The sequence below is a fragment of the Amblyomma mixtum genome, chromosome 10, assembly GCF_055824585.1.
Source record: "Amblyomma mixtum isolate Tamu chromosome 10, ASM5582458v1, whole genome shotgun sequence".
Taxonomy (NCBI): domain Eukaryota; kingdom Metazoa; phylum Arthropoda; class Arachnida; order Ixodida; family Ixodidae; genus Amblyomma; species Amblyomma mixtum.
The window spans coordinates 59,644,999-59,664,344 of NC_143021.1; the positions used below are offsets into that span (position 1 = coordinate 59,644,999).

A 19,346-nucleotide genomic window follows, 5' to 3' on the forward strand; every position below is an offset into this window, starting at 1 on the left:
GCAAGGAAACAGGATATGGAGGATACTGGCAAGGGTAAATTTTCAAACGAAGAACCTGTCTGTGCACACAGCTCAGATCGGGAAGTATTGGAGAACGCAGACCCCACATAGACAAATGAGATAAGCTCAAGGAGGAAGAAGATCGCTGCCGCCAATCAGAAGTCAGGGCATGGTAGGAGGTTTAGCATTTGGCCCAATAAAGACACCGTATTGGAGGGCTCCGGGTTGATTTAAAAAACCGGAGATGTACAGTGGGTTTCCGGGCGAGCAACTTCCTGTTTTCAGGTTTTCAGAAAGATTTGCCTTGTTACCACTTACGCTCACTTCAGTTTCTTAACTTGAACTGTCCGGCCTAAAAAACCGTTCATTACTATATTGCCCAAATTTTAGTGGCCCTATACATTTCTGTTGCAAATTTTAGAAGAAACTTGTGAGAGATCATGCTCAAGGCGGGTAGGTCTCGACGTCGATTGCGTGATGAGATGGGTCTGCAAGCGAAGAAGACGAAGAACAACGCCAGAAGACGATGGAGAATGTGGCAAAAAAGGAAGGCCCTCCCGCTAAGCGCCAGCGGGAGAGCAGTCGGTGCAGTATCGACCAGTGGATCGTCATGATCGACTTCTTGTGCGTGCACAAGAGTTTGAGCCGGGCCACCTCCGACTTGAGCCCCGAGACGAGGCAGCGGCTCTGGTCCGAGCTGACCAGCCTGCTGAACGCCATGGGCCCCACATCGAAGACAAGCGAGGAGTGGCGCCGCTACTGGCAGAGCCGAGTGGCCGCAGCCAGGCACCGGGCAGAGGAGCTGGCAGCGGCAGAGAGCAAGTACGCTGTAATAGCGTTTGTAGTATACCTGGTATTCTTTCTACACAATAATCGGCTGGGCGTACAGATTACAGTGAATTTCTCATATCTTTATTAGATGTAATCTCCGCAATTTTTACGAATAAGACTAATAGGCTGTACACAAAAATCTGCATGGTTCGCGCAGTCTGATTTATATCATGCAATATCTAAACTTCACGCTGTCGCTGGTGTCAGTCTCAATCCCTCACAAAACGCAGTGTGACGTTTTATTGCTCTTAAGGAATCATTGAAGGGCTTATTGGCACGTTGTTATAGGGCTCATGAAAGACCATTTTATTTGGAATTAACTGTTTCTAAATGCAAATAGGCACTCTCACAGGTAATTACGGTACTCCTTTCATTGCGCTGGAATGTGAATATGTTTTTTTAGACTCTTCTTAGGCAACTGACGAAAGATAGCTCCCTCGAGTCGATTGGGAATTTACACTTGGAAATTCATCCCAAAATACTGAGATGATTTAATTATTCTTGGATTCTTCACAATACGCCTTTGTTTCTATTAAGTTCATTGTCATATATCTCCTTCTCGTAACATTCTATTGCCCAAGTTCAATCTCTAAGCATGCTACAAATCCTTCACGCCTGATTCGCTACCATATTCCGCTCATTAAAAAATGTTCACCCTCTTACAGGCGTAATTGTTTGGTCCCCGCATAATGGTCGTGCTCCCAGGGTATCAGGCATTAATATAGCTAATCGTAGCTTGATTTTGCACCCTTTATATGAGCTTGTCATAACAGTCCCGTCTTCACTGTCAAGGTGAATTTCTCTCCGTGCTTGTCTTCACCCGGGCTGATGAAGATGGTGAAATAACTTTATTTGCACCCGTCAAAGAATCAGAAGGCGAAAAATACGAGTCTTGACCGCCGTCATCTTCCTCCCCTTTCAGCAGGCTGGGATCCCTTGGGATTCAGCGGTGTCCAGGGCCAGACGGATGACTTCTTTTTGTTCTTCTTCTTTCTGGCTGGCCATTAAAGCCTCCCAGGACTCTATATTCCTGTCTGGTTCGTTGTGGCTAGGGCATGTCCACACCATGTGGATCATGTCTGCTATTTCATTACACTGTTCACACCTCGGGTCTTGGATCGCCGGATGCCATCTGCTTACTGCGAGTGGGTTCGGAAAAACTCCCGCCTGTAACTTTCTCCATATGACCTCTTCCTTTTTGCTGAGGCCCTTGCATCCTCCAGGTAGTGTCTGTCTTCCTAATCTGTAATGGCGAAGAATATCTTGGTACGTGTTGAGCTCCTCGTCCTTCTGAAGGGGCTCTCTGCTCGACGAGACCGCACTAAGGTCCCGGTGTGTGAGTCCTCGGGCCAATGCGTGCGCTGTCTCGTTTCCCCGGAGGCCCTCGTGGGCCGAAGTCCAAACAAGGTTAATTAGTTCTGCCTGTGTCGGGCCGGCAGTCAGAATTTTGACTGTTTCGACAGATACCCTGCCTGCGTTGTAGTTGCGGATAGCCGATTTTGAATCTGTTATAATCACCCTGACATCTCTCTGTTGGGTGCTGCAGCACGAGAATCGGTCTCCACCCTCCCTGGTCGCTAGGGCTACGAAACCCGTTCTGCCTTCATATTCCGCCGCGTCCGTGTAAACCACGTCCTGTCTATTGGCTAATTTTTTCTGCGGAGCTTTCGGTCTGTCCTTTCGCCTACCCTCATGGTGTACCGGATGCATATTCCTTGGGAGTGGTGGGATTCTGATTTTGTTCCTTTTGTCTGTTGGGATATTCTCCGTGCGTTTGAGCCGCGCTCGAGGTTCGAAGCCTAGCTTTTCTAGTATTTTTAGCCCCGAATGGCTGCGTAGGAGTCGTTGTTGTTGCGCTACTCTGGTAGCCTCAATGAGCTCGTCTAGTGTGTTCGAAATCCCCATGTTCAGAATTTTCTGGGTGGATGTGTACGGGGGGAGGCCCAGAGCGGTTTTGACGCCTTTCCTAATTAGGATTTCAATCTTGTTTTTTTCTGCTTTGGCTAGCCGTAGGTATGGTGCCACGTATGTGCTTCTGCTGATTACAAATGATTGAACTAGTCTTAAGAGGTTCGTCTCCTTCATTCCCGCGTGTTTATTTGCTATTCTTTTGAGTAGCCTACACGTCTGGCTTACACTCGATTCGAGTTTTCGTATCGTTTCGGTGTTCTTACCGTTTGTCTCTATCCTAAGACCCAGTACTCTAATCATCTCCACTGAGGGTATTTTGTCCCCGTTTACCGTTAGCGTTATCCCATGTTCATGGGGCTTTCTTTGTCTCTTTTGTGGGCCGAGGAAGAGCGCTTCCGATTTCTCGGCAGAACATTTGAGTCCTATTTGTTTTAGGTACGACTCAATTTCCTCGATCGCTCTTTGGAGGGTACCTTCGATGTGCGCGTCACTGCCTCTGGTAACCCAGAGGGTGAGGTCGTCCGCGTATATTGTGTGGTTGAGCCCTTCTATACACGCCAATTTCTGTGGTAAGCCAATCATTGCAATGTTGAAGAGTGTTGGTGATAGGACCGAGCCTTGGGGAGTACCTTTGTTGCCCAGCCTTATGCCTTTCTCTTTCTTCCCTCCTAGGCTGATAGTAACTGTTCTGTTTGAAAGAAAGTCCTTCACGTAGTTGTATACCTTTCCCCCTACATTTATAGTTTCCAAGCGTTCTAGTATGGCTGCGTGGTCAACGTTGTCAAAAGCTTTGGCCACGTCTAGGCCGACTATTACTCTGTTATCAGCTGTTTCGTTGTCTAGCACTTGCTCTTTAAGTTGAAGCATAACGTCGCATGCAGAAAGATGTGTCCTGAACCCCATCATCGTGTCGGGGTAAAGTTTTTGTTCTTCTTGGAATCTCTTTAGCCTCGTTTGAATAACGTGCTCCATTAGCTTACCTACACATGAGGTAAGCGAAATGGGCCTCAGGTTTTCGAGACTTAGTTTCTTACCTGGTTTTGGAATAAGGACTACGTCGGCCTCTTTCCACGCAGGTGGGATTCGACCCTTGTCCCAACATTCTTGCACGTACGCTGTTAGGTTTCTAATTGATGCATCATCCAAATTCCTTAGCATGCGATTGCTGATTTTGTCTGGACCTGCGGCCGGTTTAGTTCTGAGTATGTTCAAGTCCGCCCTAACCTCTCCGATGGAGATGGGCCCATCTAGAAGAGGATTGTCTGCGCCCTTGTACTCGGGGAGTGGTGTGGGTGGTGTGCACCTCAAGTACCTGTCCCTCACTTTAGGGATTAGTTGATCGCTAGTGCCTTCGTATTTATATACGAGTTTCTGTAGTTGTTGTCGTGCCTCATACTTTGTCTTGTCCGGGTCTAAGAGATGTGTGAGCATTTTCCACGTGTTGGTTTTGCTGATTCTACGGTCCATCTGCTCGCAGATACTACCCCAGTTTTGTCTGGTTAAGTTCAGCGCGTGCTCCTCGATATCTCTATTAAGTTTGGCTAGGAGCTTACGTGTGTTTCTGTTCCCCTTGTTTTGAGCAAGTTTTTCTTCTAGCTCCCTTTTCTTGCGCCACAGGCCTATCATACGCCTGTCCACCTCTTCTTGCGTTTCGTCTGCTTCCACCTCTTCGGTGGCTTCTTTAACTGCCGCGAGAATGTCTGTGCCCCAAGATTCTATGTCCCTGATTGCGTCTCGGGTATGAAGGTTCGCCCTGAATAGATCCCAATTTACCGCTGCGACCTTTTTGGGTTTCGGTGTGGGCGGTCCGTCCTCTACCACCATCTCAATAATTTTGTGGTCGCTTCCTAGGTCCTCCCCCGTGTTACACCACCTTGCCGTGATTTGGCCTCCGGTGAGTGTTTAATCAGATGTAGTGTCCCTACTCACGCTATTGCCCTGTCTTGTTGGCTTGATGGGGTCAGTGATCAAGATGAGCTCATTGTGGAGAATGCTGTCCCAGAGTTCTCTGCCCTTGATTTGCGTATATTTGTATCCCCATGCGGGATGATGAGCGTTAAAGTCCCCGACAATGACGATAGGGTTTTTGCCCGCTATCTGTTTCGTTTTTGCGAATAGCCTGTCGAAGCCGCAATCCTTTCTCTGTTTAGGAGAGCTGTATACGTTTAAGACGAATAGGCTTTTCTCTCTCCGCTTAAGCGGTATCATTTCGATTAGAGTGTGATCTAATTGGACGTGTCCTGTCTTGTGCTGCAGCGCGGTAACGTTGCGTTTGATAAGGGTGGCAACCTGCGTATTGTCCCCTCGGCCCGTGTACGATTTGTAACCGGGCAGCTGTAAACGCCGTTAAAGGGAGAATGAAGCACTTTTTTTGAAAATCGGGCTGGCAGCGGCATCCTATAGTTTTTCATGCTGTATACTGGAATATCGCATTCAAATAAGGCAAAAACAAGCGCGAGTTGCCTTTTTTTAGCCGAAATATGCGGCCTGTGCCGGGGGGCACGCTGCGCGGCGCGCCGCCGCCCGTGATTGATCAAGAGAGGTCGTGACCTCACTGTGAGGACTGGAGAAGCTGCTGAGGCGGATCCGGCGCTGCGTTGCGTGCAGATCGCAGCTTTCCGTGTCGTTGTAAAAGCGAATACGGCGAGTATTTTTTTTTACTGACCTCCGAAGGAAAGGATACTACAGTTTGCTCATTCCACGTATCGCCTGAAACCAAAAAAGACACAAGCAAAAAATTCTACGCCTAGCACAAGCATACGCCAGCGTCAAAGACGCGATGCAGACCATGCGTAAAAGGTGCCAGCACAACCTCGGCTCCTATTCTCAGAAAGGAGGGGGTGCGAACAATACTCAAGTCAATTACCACCACCGGACGCCTCCTGGCTCGCCCGGAAGAGCATCATCCTAAAGAAAAGGCCCAAAGCACTGTGTACAAAAAATCCTGTTCTCAGTACCCGGCGTTGCAGGTTGTGGCAAGAAAGTATTTCAAGGAAACGATGAAGGAGCACAAAGTTGGTGTCAAAATTAGCGAAGCGCAGTGGCCAAGCACTGCGAGACATGTGACCACAAGATAGTGACGCAATCATTGTGCGCTGTAAACCAAGCCAAATACGCGCACAAGGCTGCTGCTTCACTCGTGGCGCGTTCAGCAGATGCCAGAAAATATTAATCGCTGCTTCGGAAACGTTCGCCCTTCCTAGATTTTCAGTTTAGGTTCAGTGAAGTAGTTGCCAACTATATGTGTGTTTGAAAGCCAAGCTAGCTGCAACTCAGCCGCTGCCACAACTTGATGAAGTAATCGTGTAAGGTTGCGGAGTTTTTTTTCCAAAAACTCCTTTGGCATTCATTTCTCGCATAAATTTGCATCCGAAATAAACGTCGAACGATTTCATTTCATTTGCTTAGCTAGGATTAAACTAGATGCCGCATATGAAGAGCTTCGATGCTTGCTTGCTTTGCTTTATTGTGCTTTGCTCTGCTTGCTTGCTTGGACACGTCGAACCGAGTATAAAATCACTAACCGAGCCTTGCTGAGCACGTCTCAGGTGGTCTGGCCGCACCTAAGCTGAGGAGAGCGACACATGCTTAAGCCTCTATAAGGTTTCTTCAGGGGCTAAGTGAGCATGTTTCTACTTTTAAAAGAGGCGCTTCTTGGGAATGGTGACACGCCTCTCATGCGCTAGAAAATCGAAGAACTGTGTCATGATTCAGCCGCGCCTTATCGACAGAAATCTCCAGAGGTCACATTAGGGACAAGATCTGCATGCAGCCGTTCTTACGAAAGTGCTTCGAGCAGAGTAGGCTTGCTTTGGTCAGCTTGAATTCTTCGTCACAGCAGCGAGCGCTTGAGCTGCGAGCTTTTGATCTTGCTAAAAACAGTGGCAGACGACACAGTCTCGGCCGTATTTGTTCATGGACACGAACGCAGAGTAGTACCTCGTGTTGAATCTGATTCTCAAGGTCGGCTGACACGCTTTGTACATCACAACGCACGCAGCACGAGAAACAACGCGCGCTGACAGCTCTCTCGGGTGCGCCGAAGTATCCCCGGCTCCTCAACGTGACGTCACGTTGGCCGACATGGACGAGGTTTCCCTCTCCGCTGTTGTCCTCTCCTACGCTCGCGCAGGGCGCGGGAGATTTGAACATCGCGTTTTTAATTGGTGATTGCGCCACTGTTCTAGCCAAAATCGAAAAAATAATTTGACAGACGTGATCAGCAATGACACTACTTCAAAACCCTAAAAAATTAGCTGATTCGAAAACCGCCTCAGTATCTCTTTAACAAGCCGTCATTTCTGAGAGTACTAAAACCTTCACTAGATAGAGGGTACTGTTATCTGGTTATCTCATTTCTTTTTCTTCGTCATTATTATTGCGTGTAGTAAAACATCCAGCATACGAAACTAATTAGAATGCTCTGTCTGTGACCGAAACATATAAGAACAAAGGCAAATTAATGACCGTTGACCACGCGTATCGAGACAATAGGAAACGCATGGCGTTCTTATTCAGAGAGTGACGTTAAACAATGGAAACAATAAAAAACAGCAAATGAAGGGTCTACCTGTAGTTGAATGACGTCTAAGAGACATACTAATCCGTAATTGGCCTGACAAGCGAAAAAACAAAACCACTCAGTATGCAAGAGACTAACACCTTTCTTATTTCGTACTTTTAAATTCACGGCTGCGCTCTTTAGCTGTGAAAATAATGCGCATATCTTGTTGTATCAACTGAAACGATTCCTGTCGACGTGGGCCGGTTGTTTTCCTGTGTCGAATCACAGAAGAGGCCAGAGCGCGTACCTTTGCAGACGATATTCTGAAGGTGCGCACGCCGCTTCGCCAATTCGGTTATCTGAAGATGACGCCCGAGTGCTTAGCATCGTCGGAGACGAGCTGGCGCTAGAAGTACGCCAAGGTCACGTGGTGCAGAAGCGTCTTGAGACCCCTTCACCTGCCTCTGCTGTAGCGTCACCGGTGAGCACTGCTCAAGCGCGACACTCAGCGGATACTGCCATTCTGTGCTGGCTTCTGTCGACCACAGCTCAGGGAGGGGCTTTGAAGTAAAGAAATTTCACCAGTGTGAGCGGTACGCGGCGGCTCCCCAGGCAAGATTTTGCGCCGATGTAACTTAACCACGAAGCCCTCCGCTTGCACCTAAGATAATTACGAAACGGGAGGTGAGCCACAGTGAAGCAGCTGGAAAGTATATTTGCGAACAGCGGTGAAGGAGATTGACACCATCGACCTGTGCTAATCAGTCGAAGTTCAATGAGCAGCAGCATAAAAGAACGCAGTGAAGGGACAATTATTTACCACTGCGTCATAGCACGGTGGAGCGCGCATACTGTGTGCGCGGTGTTTAAGAACGGTAACCAGGAATTGGTCAGTGGTCTTGTGTTTAATATTAAGCCCGAGCGTAACGCTAAATAGCACTTACTCACTCTGGAATATGTGCAGTCGAAGAAAATAAAATGGGCCGAAGCGCTCGGTTTTCGGCGGGCCGCACGAATGGACAAGCAGTGTCAGGCCGAACGTGTGCAGTATGCCCATACGAAGCCAGCGCCTCTAATTTTTCTATGCTAGCCGCATCGCTCGCTTCGCATTGCAAGCCTGTGGGGTGCCTCATTTAAGGCAGTTACCGCCACGCGGCGCTAGACAGGTGACATGACTCGGGGATCGGGCACCGCGTACAGCTGCTTCCGGCCACTTTAGTTTGTCCGCACTCCAAGGCAGGGCGCCACCAAGACAGTATGTATAAAGCCCCTTGATAATTTGAAAGTAGCGTCTTTCTGTGAACTATGCCGCCGCACCGCGCACCCTCGCCGATCCTCCTCTCTCACCTCTCCCATCGGCGCTTTTCTCAAAGGTGATTGGCTCCGCGGGCGGTCTCCGGGAAAAGCGCGCGGAAAGTTCGCTCTTTTTGTGTTTTCATTTTTCGTCGGCGCCATTTTTTTGGCCAGCCGCCGCTGCTACGACCGATCTCCCTGGCATTGCGCGCTTGCACTTCGCGTCATTCGCGCTCTTTTAGTGCAGCACTATGCCGAGTTGCTGCGCATTCCAGTGCACAAGCCGGCGTGAAAAAGCCTTTGTTCTTTTCGCGATTCCGAGCGGCAAGAAAGACAGCATTAGAAGAAAAAAGCGGCTGCACAACATCGGCCGCACGAACTTTACCCCGACGAAGACTGCCCACCTCTGCGAGCAACTGTGCATTTCTTCCAAGCGACTGCGTATACTGAAACTGAATGCATGCGCATCACAAAGCCAACAACCTCACTTAATTCACTGATCATTTTGCGTCGTTACGCGTGTTATTGTTGTCACTTCATGGTTCCGCTCAACGTTCTGTCATAGCGGCGGCTGATGCATACAATGTGTGTGCATGTGTTAGCAAGTGTGGAAGCAAAAGTGTTGGTATGTGTGCAGCGGTATCCGCGGTGCGGTAAATTTTTCGAACCTCTGGTAATGGTGCACACCGCAGTAATGCGGAACATGTCCAGAGCGAGATTTAACCTAGGTTTTTTTTTATGAATGCAACTTGTCTAACGATCTACGCTTATTTGTTGTTGTTTGCTGAACCGTTACACTTCTACCAGGTGAGATTATCAATGCCACATTCTTGGAAAAGATCTCATATTGCATTCACATAAATAATTCATTTTTTAATCACTTCAGTGCTTTCCATTGTTGCCTGAATGTACTCAAGTATTGTAAATATCCAATGCATGCCATTTTTCTATATTCATTGCTACAGTTTGTGATCATTTGCTTTAGTTGAGCATGGTCGCGTAGCCTTTTGTTGAATACATCATCCGCTCAAAAACTATAGGCCTACATCTGAGCTGTTTCATTTCCCTAGGTATGTTTTTGTTTTCTGTGTTTTGTTTTGAGGACTGCACCCAACGGGTGACATATTTCCGCAGCTGGCTTATTCGTGGTTTCTATGTATATTTTCGGCGTAAAACTACACGACTCATCTGTAATAAACATTGCATCTGAAAAAATGTGTGTCATATTGTGACTGTACTTATACTCAAGACTAATATTAGTCAGCCACTTGCTTTAGGATAGCCTTGACTGTGGCTGACCAAATTGCTAAGACCCTATAACTTTCTTTTGGGTTTTGTCACGGTCGTTGCTATCAGTTTTTTTCTTTCCTAACGTAGCATCTCTTTAAGCGGATTTAAAACGGAATAGAATGTGGGCGGAAGATGCCCAAGTGTGCCAAACTTTGGGGGTGGTCTACCTAAATTTCGAAGCCAACACTTAGTTTCCCGTAGACAAATTAGGTGGGACCCTAATGTTGGTGAAATATGGACGACGTCAAATTTATGGGTTCCAGAGAGACAAATTTTGGGGATAGCCCACCTAATTTTGGCGGTCACCATTTAATTGGTCATATTAAAATTAGGCTTGACACCAATTTTGATGAAATTCAGATAAGGTCAAATTTCGTTGGTTGAGAGGGCCAAATTTTGGGGTTGCGGACATTTTCCTTGGATGACGGAAAATCGGTGCGCGGATCTTTGGCTCTCGGCTTCGGCTCGACATCACCTCAAGGTCGCCGACAGCGGGAGCTGAAGTGGTTTCATGCTTAATAGAAAAAACGTTCATATTCCACTACGGCGTCTCTCATAGCCTTAGTCGCTTTGGGACGTTAAACCCCATAAACCAAACCAAACCATCTTACTCCTCGGTCGAAAATTTGGCTCATAAGATACTTCCTGTGTTCAGACCATTCATTTGCGACGGCCGCAGAAAACCGATGTAATGCAAAGAAGCATCGAAGCTCCTGCGAAGACTTTTAGTTATTTCGAGCGTTCAGCTCTGCTTGGCACGTCGTGGATGCCGCGACGAATAAAAGCGGTTGTCCCAATTCGCCGTGCTTGTGCGCTGGGACTGCAGCATGCGTGGCCGATCATGACACGCGTCTGAAGGTAGCGACCGCCACGATAATTATCTGAGAGCTCTGAACGTTCCATGACAGATTTCAGAATGTATATGATCGCTCACTTGCTCACCCGCTAATCACTGTTGAAATCCTCGTTGGAAAGCCTTTAGGCAAGCAGTTATGCGGAGCGAATGAGCCATTGGCAGGGGACAGAGCAACTGAAGCGTGGAATGACAATAAACACAATGATGAACCTGCACAGGTATATCGCTCTCTGCAGCATTGTTAAAAGACCAGTCTATTTCAGTTCATTGCATTACAAAGGTACAGTCTTTCTCAAAAGTTTAGAGCACAGGGGGTTCACTTCCAAGCTTTATATTGGAACTCCAGGAGCATTCGTGGAAATCCTACCTATTGCAGGGAGCAGTACCAGAAACCTTCTTATGTCCGGGAAATTTGGAGAGCGAGAGATCCATTAAGAACGATACAGTGTGGCTCAAAAGAAAACCCCCTGGGCTCCAAACTTTTGACAAAGGCTGTACATTCCCATGGCCATCAGTTTTTCCAGTTTCGCGCCACCGATCGTCCTATTATCGAAACTCAGAGAAGTCACACAGAACGATATGACATTCATACATAACCAAAATAGCGGACTGTCAACACTTTTGTATGCGCAAAAATCTCACTAAATATTGTTGCTGATACACACTGCGGAAAAAAAAGTTTTCAGGATGTAAGGTTTAAGGCGTCATAAATTTAGGAACCTCGAATTATGTACCGTATGGCTTGCTGTGCTGCGACTGCTGATGTCCTCCCTTGAATTTGTATGTATACATTTGCTGTATACATTTGCTGTATACAATGTATACATTTGCTCAGCTTCTCATGCCGTAAAGATAAAACCAGAACCTCGGAGATAATGTCTCAATGAACAGACAGCAATGGGCATTGCTGCGTACACAGGGAAAAGCGACATGAAAATTTAACAATACATTGCCGGCGCGCTCAAGGGAGCCAGTAAATGAAAAACTCAGAAAGCAGTCTAGACGGCGAACGTTTCTTGTTGCGCTAGTTCGGGTACAGCTCTCCCGAGCTAGCGCAATGAAAGGTTTTGGTGAGAGAACAACGCAACAAGCATTGATTCCAAAAAAAATTTCCGCTTCTGCTCTATAGCCATCTTCGCACCCAAAAATAAAAAGAGCCATAAGAGCTCAAAAATAGAGCTCAAAGGGGAAAAAAAAATCAGCCCTGTGATTCAGCAGATCTGGTACTCAAAGGCGCACGGAAAACCTGCCCATGCTCTGCACTACATAGCCAGGCCAAATATAAACTACACGCAAATAATAAGACTTTCCTAGTGGTTCGGTTGTTCTCCCCGCAAGGCACTCTTCGCAGCGAATAGAGTGGCCACAAGTGAACGGTGCAATGCTGGTTGTACTTCTGTCTCCGAAGATGTGCATAGGTTGTCCTCGGTGAAACCACGAAGGCATCCGAAAACGAACCCACTGCATCTGTATTTTCTTTGAATACTGTATGTTCGGCCATTAATTGCGCAGTGAGCACTGCGCATTAATCGACTTTACAATTTCACGTGATTCCTTTTTATTTTATGCGATAACAGCAGGATCGCAACCGCCTTAAGGTGAACATTTTGAAATGACCCATTTATAGATATATTTTTCATGCGTGATGGATTGATATCGGCCTCATGGAATTCATTATATTTTTATAGTCTTATTATGGTTTAGTCTATATGAGCAGAAGCACTACCTTAAATAAAGGGATTCTGAAAACGCGAGAGGAAGAAAGTGCTTTAGCCCCCAAATCGGCCGTACGCGTTTTCTGACTCGTCGAAAGCAACGCTTGCAGACAAGGGACCAGAACAAGAAGGACGCACAACTGAGTCCTTCTCGTTCTGGTCCTTTGTCTGCAAGCGCTGTTTTTCTCAAGATGTACCTCAACCAACTCGCCCAGCAACACACCTTGCTTCTCTCTGACGCAAACAGTGTGCAAAATATCGTTTTGTGTAGCACTTGAGAATTTTGGTTCAGCGCTTTTATAACACTAAAACTGCCTGTCATTGGTTCATACTGGCTTTGTAAAAATTCTGCATGTAAAGCTCGTTTTCCATTTACACCGCTCACTTGTCGCTGCCCGAGGAAATCCTTGCCCGGCTTTGTTCAGTCACGACAGCCGCCTTCTGGGACTGCGAGCAAGTCACCGCCGGTTGGTTGCGTCAAGTGCTCGGTCTTGCGTCGACGCAGCTGCAAGTGCGCTCACACATCGCAGCCGACGGCGACTCGTGGTGGTTCGTGCCGTATTTCACTCATTTCTTCGCTAAAATACCGTTGGCTCTGATTTGTAAAGGTGAACGCAATACGTTCGAAAAACATGCTGCCAAGCGACGCTCGAGCACAGTTGCGCACCAGACAGCTGCGCGCTGTATAGTAAGTTTTGCTGTTCACTGTGCTTTTTATGGATCAGGTAAGTCCGCTATGCATGCACGCCTGAAGAGTGGTTACACCCACAACACTGCCTCTCAGTTTTTAAGGATGATCGATCGCTGGTCAGGTGGGCGTTAACGTGTCGGGAACCGCGCAATGGGCTTTGTCGTGCCACAACTAAAGAGCCGATTAAGCTAAGGTGCGGGAAGTGATTGATAAATAAGTCATATTCTCACCAGATCTATATGTCCTTTGCAACAAAACCTTTCACTAGCGTGCCCGCAGTAGGGAAGAAAATTGAAAGCTGCGATGTCAGTGCACGTTAAAGAACCCCAGGTGGTCGAAATTTCCAGAGCCCTCCAATACAGCGTCTCTCATAGCCTGAGTCGCTTTGCGACGTTAAACCCCATAAACGAAAACCATAAATCACGCAGCGCGAACTCTGAATCTCAGATTTATTTCCGTTTTCACTCAGTATCATAATCAGTAGACAGCACGAACAGTTCTAGCTTAATGTTTAAAGGAGAGGTTTTTCTTCATTGGTTGTCTGCTCTCACACATGCAACCCTTTAATTAAAGTAGAGAATGTGCTTTCATATTCATGTCACAACAATTGTAAAGTACGCAGGATCGAATTATAGGTGTGGTTGGGGCCCAAATTATTTTTCTCTATTTATTTATTCCTGGTGGATTCCTCTAGCCTAATTTGATGTAATACTGTACACGTAGATTCGTATATTTTCCTTTCTCTCTTTACTTTCATACCCATCCTGTTTGCAAACATTTACTCGCGTTGAAGTTCGATAACTCGTTTTCAATGCTACAGGCACATCTCTGCGCTCCCCAACAAAGCCTGCCACGACTTATGTTCGCGGGCCTTAGCGCACGGACAGACGGGCAGCGCGCATTCCGAAGCAGTCAGCTTGTTTCTCCTCCTTCTTTTCTAATGCCACAGGGGCAACGCTCCCATTCAGCACAAAATCCGTTCTCCTCGGCGGCGGTATTATGCGCAAAAAAGCACGGAGGCCGCCTACCACCTAGGTCACGTGACTTTGTGACGTCATCGCAACCTGCCCACCGTACTGCGAGCGAACTGTCCGCCAGGCGGCAGGCGGCAGTTGTGAAATCTACCGAGATAATGAAGTTGAAATTACATGGGAAGGGCAAAAAAGTACCACAACTGTGGGGGTGCACAAAGGATTAAGGCAAGGTTGTCCTCTATCGCCGCTGCTGTTCACGCTTTACGTGATAAATATTGAAAGAAGGCTAGAAGAAAGTAATCTAGGTTTTAATCTGTCGTACATATTAGGTGTAAATGTAGTTGAGCAGCGCCTCCCGGGTTTAATGTACGCGGACGATAATGTACTGTTAGCAGATAGCGAGGAAGATTTACAAACTTTGGTTAATTGCTGTGGAGACGAAGGAGACGCTCTAGGATTCAGTTTTAGCGCAACTAAATCACGTCTGATTTTTAACTATACAACTGACCAGGTGTTTACAATACAAGGCCACGAAATACCCAAAGTGGCCGAATACAAATACCTCGGGATATGGCTAAACGAAGGGCAGATATACACGAAAAAGCACAAACAGGCTCTTAGGGCAAAAGGACGAAGAGACGCCGGGATAATGAACCATAGGGCATTATGGGGTACAAAAAATATGAAGTACTAAGAGGTATTTGGAAAGGAATAATGGTGCCGGGTCTTAATTTCGGCAATGCGGTTCTGTGCTTAAGGGCGGAAGTTCAGTCGAGATTAGACGTAAATCAGAGAGCTGTTGGAAGATTAGCACTAGGTGCCCACGGCAAAACCACAAACGAGGCACTACAAGGGGATATGGGCTGGGCATCGTTCGAAGCACGGGAAGCTAAGAGTAACATACTATATGGAGAACGCCTGAGGAAATTGGACGATAACAGGTGGGCTGCTAAGGTATTTGCATATTTATACAGAAAGAGCGTTGACTCACAGTGCCGGAAAAGAACTAGAAAACTAACCAGTAAGTATGCAGGTCATGAGGACGGAGAAAGAAAGAGCATTAAACGACAGGTTAAAGACGCGGAAGTTAAAAATCGGATGAATTCAATGGAAAAGAAACATAGTGTAGAACTATATCGATACTGGAAAAGGCAGATCAGGAAAGAATTTTTATATGATAATTCAAGAGGCAGTGCCCTACTTTTTGAAGCTAGGTCAAGGTGTCTTAGAACGCGCAGCTACAAAAAGAAATTTAACGAAGAATATGACACATGTGCCGTGTGTGGTAGATCTGTGGAAACAATTGAACACCTCATAATCAAATGTGATGGTATCCAACCGGATGTCGATGCAGGCGCAGTCACTCTTCCTGAAGCCCTAGGGTTTAAAGACAACAATTGTCATGTAAATAAATCTGCAGTGGAAGTTAGCAAAAAGCGATTGGAGGATTGGTGGCTGAAAAGCAGAGATGTGGCATAAGGTTAGAATTGTAGGAAACTTTAGGTAAAGATGATGGCGATTCTTAAAAAGAATTGCCAACTCAGTAAACAAAAAAAATAAAGAAAGAAAAGCTGAGCATGGTGGCAATTGCCACCACCCTGTTTCAAAGGGGGCGCTCATATCCATCCATCCATCCATCCATCCATCCATCCATCCATCCATCCATCCATCTCGCGGCAACTTGCTCGGGTAGTGCAACGCGGGTCTCACAGGCCCTACGGTGTTTTCACACAGCCGCCTGCCATGACAACGGCTCATCGCTTATTCGCTGCACCCTAGCGCAAGGGGTCATATGAGGACTCTCGGAGATCTATGAATGCGAAGCAGTGTGTGACCAATTGCACACATATGGGCCCTAACCCATTAACGCTATTAACGCAAAGCCATTAAGTGCCCCGTTCAGATTTTTTCAGTTTATTGTATGGGCTTCTTGGTCAGCCCTTTAGTCGGCACCGTTTGAATTTTTTCGTTTCAAATACATAGAGAGTGGACAGTGAGAACTTCGCTTAGCTGACTGCATCGTGTGTGACTGCAGACCGCCAAGGCACTGGAAGGTTGCATTCTTGCCGCATAGCGGGGCTGACACGCGGACTCCTGTGGTTTGGACAGGGGCAGCGTGTAAATCATTGCAGTCAACTGCGCACCTCGAGAAGAATATGAGGTGTCTCAGTGTCGAACAGCAAAGGATGAGACAGCGGCCAGAGCAGTGCGCCCAGTCCCTACTGCGTGCTCGCGTTCCTTGTATTTTCGCTGTCGCTTTAGCCTTTGGGTCTGTGTGGTGTAACTGCGAATCTTAATGCTTGAGCTAATTTGTGAAATGCACGCGGCGCTCGTGAGTGAAAAACATCGCGGCCGCCGGCGTGCCATTTGTTAGTGCTATTTTAAATGTCTCCTCTTCGTTGTTATAAGCTCGTCTCCGACTAGTGCAACAAATTATGGCTGAAACGACGTGAAAACTGGTTCCAAGGGAAGACTCGAGGAGTCGTTGTAGAGGGATCAGGAGGGAACTCGGAGAGGTATTGCTTAGGTGTACTAAACGGGCTAGCCAGCGTCTGTGACGGGCACAGCGGCGCAAGTACCACTCTTGCCTAGGTGTGCAATTTTATATGCGTGCACTGCAATAAAGCGTTCCTAGTGCCCGAGGTCTTGGTCCAGTCCGTTCCAGCGACGTGCCACAGGATTACAATGCCATGGGGAAATATCGATATCACCAAGGTAGACCATCGGAACTATCGATTCGAGAACTTCCGCGTTATCGTTGTCTGATGGAGAGAAAGATAACAAAAACAACAGACGCATCAAACAGATAGATTTAGTTTGCGACCCAATACTGCGGGGTAGAACTAACTGAACCTTTTCATTCTCAGTGCCTCACGCTTGTATTATGTGCTGTTTTAAGTGACGAGTTCAAGGTGTTTGATGAACTTTGCTTTCTGTGCTGTATTGATTCTGTTTCTGATTTGTAATCCATTTTGAGCAAGTATCAAATTTTAGGGGTGGGAAGGGGGATGGCGCTTTGTCAGGTATTTCACTGCCTTTTCGCCAATCTCCCAGGTGTTTGTACTTGTCTGAATAAAGTTCTTATCTTAGAGTAGATAATGCTGTAGTCTCTACAGGCGCATGCAAAGGATCCAAGCTCTCAGAAAAACACGTCTCGATGGGAAACCGCAAAAATGTGCATACCCTTTTGGACTGGAATGCCTCGAGTCAGGTGTAAAGGGTTTTTGCCCTAATCTACGTATCCTTGCGTAGCAGTCATATGCGACCGAAGCTGGTGCTCTCCGCGCAGCCGAACCAGGAACCTCCCAAGTGTCGACTTCCGCAAGCAAGGAGCTCGCCGCGCGGCCACATCTGTCGAGCGGCTCTCTACCGGACAACGCAAACGCCTCGGCTGAACACAAGGGGCAGGATGCGGCTGCGCCAGCCACTTTTCGCTCTCAAGTGCTGAGGCACCTCGAAGAGGTGAGGGGGCGCGCAATGGACGGAGACTAAAAGTGACAAACACCGCGGGACAATAACGAAACTTTTGGAAGTTGCTCCCTTGTTCCTTCGACTTTTATGCCTCTCTCTTCGCCTACTAAGTGCAAACAAAATTCAAAACATCATGAACCAGCTAACCAGCGAGAAAGTCTTACCACCCATGTTCCTATTCTCCTAACATGGCAGTGTAAAAGCCGATTTTATTCGACTGCCTGCCTTTTTGACAAGCTCATCACCGCACAAAAACGAACACTTCTTCGATACCACATTTTTATGTTTTGCACCGTTAGCTGTTCTGAGCTCGTGCCTCAAAAATGTGCATATTCATATTTGATAGTTTGTGCGCTAAAAAGACGTTCACAGGAAAAAGGATAGAGATGACAGGAAAGAAGTTTTGCGCTTCTTTCCTGTCATCTCTATCCTTTTTCCTGTGAACGTCTTATTTAGCGCGCAAACTATCAAAAATGAATATGTACCAACTAGCCCGTCAAAAAGCCTTATTTACTTCAAAAATGTGGCGTCAGCTGCGCTTTCCGCACAGCCCACCTCCGGGCGTAAATCGGTAGGAATGCGTCTCCCACCGACGAACCCAGCATCCCCCTCATACGTGACGTACTCTCTTACAATAGGCACCCGCTGCAGCGGTCTATTGTTTCACAGCTTCAGGTGTAGCCACCTGTTTCACCAGTTTTGCGCCGCAGCGTCAGAAAGCCCTCCCATGGGGCACCGAGGGGTAAAAGGGCACATAGGTGGACCTAGGTACAACTGCGTAAGGTGTCCGCTCAGACTCATAGCACTCGTTCATTGGAGCATCGTCCGGTGGTGTTAACGCGACAGCGTTAAGGTCCCCGTGTCGCAGAGAAGACGGTGTCGTCGGCGGCGTTGGCCGTGAGAGAAAGTTCCCAGGAGCGTTAATAAATAACACCGAGTAGGAAATGGGTTGTTGCGGAATCGAACCAGGGCCCCCGGAGTGCGAGACGAGCACGCTAACCACTACGCCAAGCCAGCTCTTTTTCTTTCCCTTACGAATTTACTGTCAAAATCCGCGCTAGTTCCAAGCTTGATTATGAAAAAATAAACATTGAGTTGCTCTTTAAATTCTTGCTTGTACTCTAAAGTTCGCCTTGTGTTATGCTCAGATGTATTACGGTTCGGTGAACTTTAAAAAAAGAACGCAAATGCACAGTTCTTTGCGTAGTTGCTGCTACTAACCTTTTTTTCCTGCTCTGCATGATTCCTAATGAAAGCGCAAACATTATATGAGCTCAGTTTTGAATCGATCTGTGAACGTTGAGCTTATCTTTTTCCACTCTAGAGTTAAATGCAGCGTTACCTCCTCTTGCTGGAGGCACTGACCGAGCGCTGCTTGTCGAAACTGCTTCCCTCCTCTCTCAATTGGAGCAGGTGGAAGCCAGCACCTCTCGGCAGCTGGCCGCTGCCGAGCGCCAGGCACGGGCCGTGGAAGAGTTGGAAGCGACGTTGCAGCAGATCTTGCATCTTCTCGAAGAGGGCGGCCACCAGCTGCCGCCACCCGAGGCCAAGAAGCAGTGACCAAACTGTCTTCGCTCATTTCGATTCATATTTAATCATTTGTATTCGTAATATTATCCGAGCCAAGGCGATTTAACCCGATAGCAGCTGCTTTGCTCGGCTCAGTTAATTAACGTCAAAAGTAAACCCTATAATGAATGATTTATCACTGCTTTTACGTTTCGACAAAGCGCCAACCTCCTTTTTTTTCGCAATAAACAACATGTACCAAGCGGTTAAGAGCGTGACGGGTTTTCGTTTCATGCTGCAC

At 47.2% G+C, this 19,346-nt stretch overlaps 1 protein-coding gene across 1 annotated transcript; it reads left to right on the forward strand.

Annotated features, from left to right (window-relative positions):
• Positions 1–526: 526 nt before the first annotated feature.
• LOC149325900 (uncharacterized) lies at positions 527–19,096 on the forward strand. Its single transcript, XM_089562658.1, has 5 exons — positions 527–822; positions 7,562–7,727; positions 12,835–12,949; positions 17,355–17,527; positions 18,950–19,096. Exons 1-5 carry the CDS (start codon positions 527–529, stop codon positions 19,094–19,096), a joined length of 897 nt encoding a protein of 298 aa, XP_089418784.1.
• Positions 19,097–19,346: the final 250 nt, after the last annotated feature.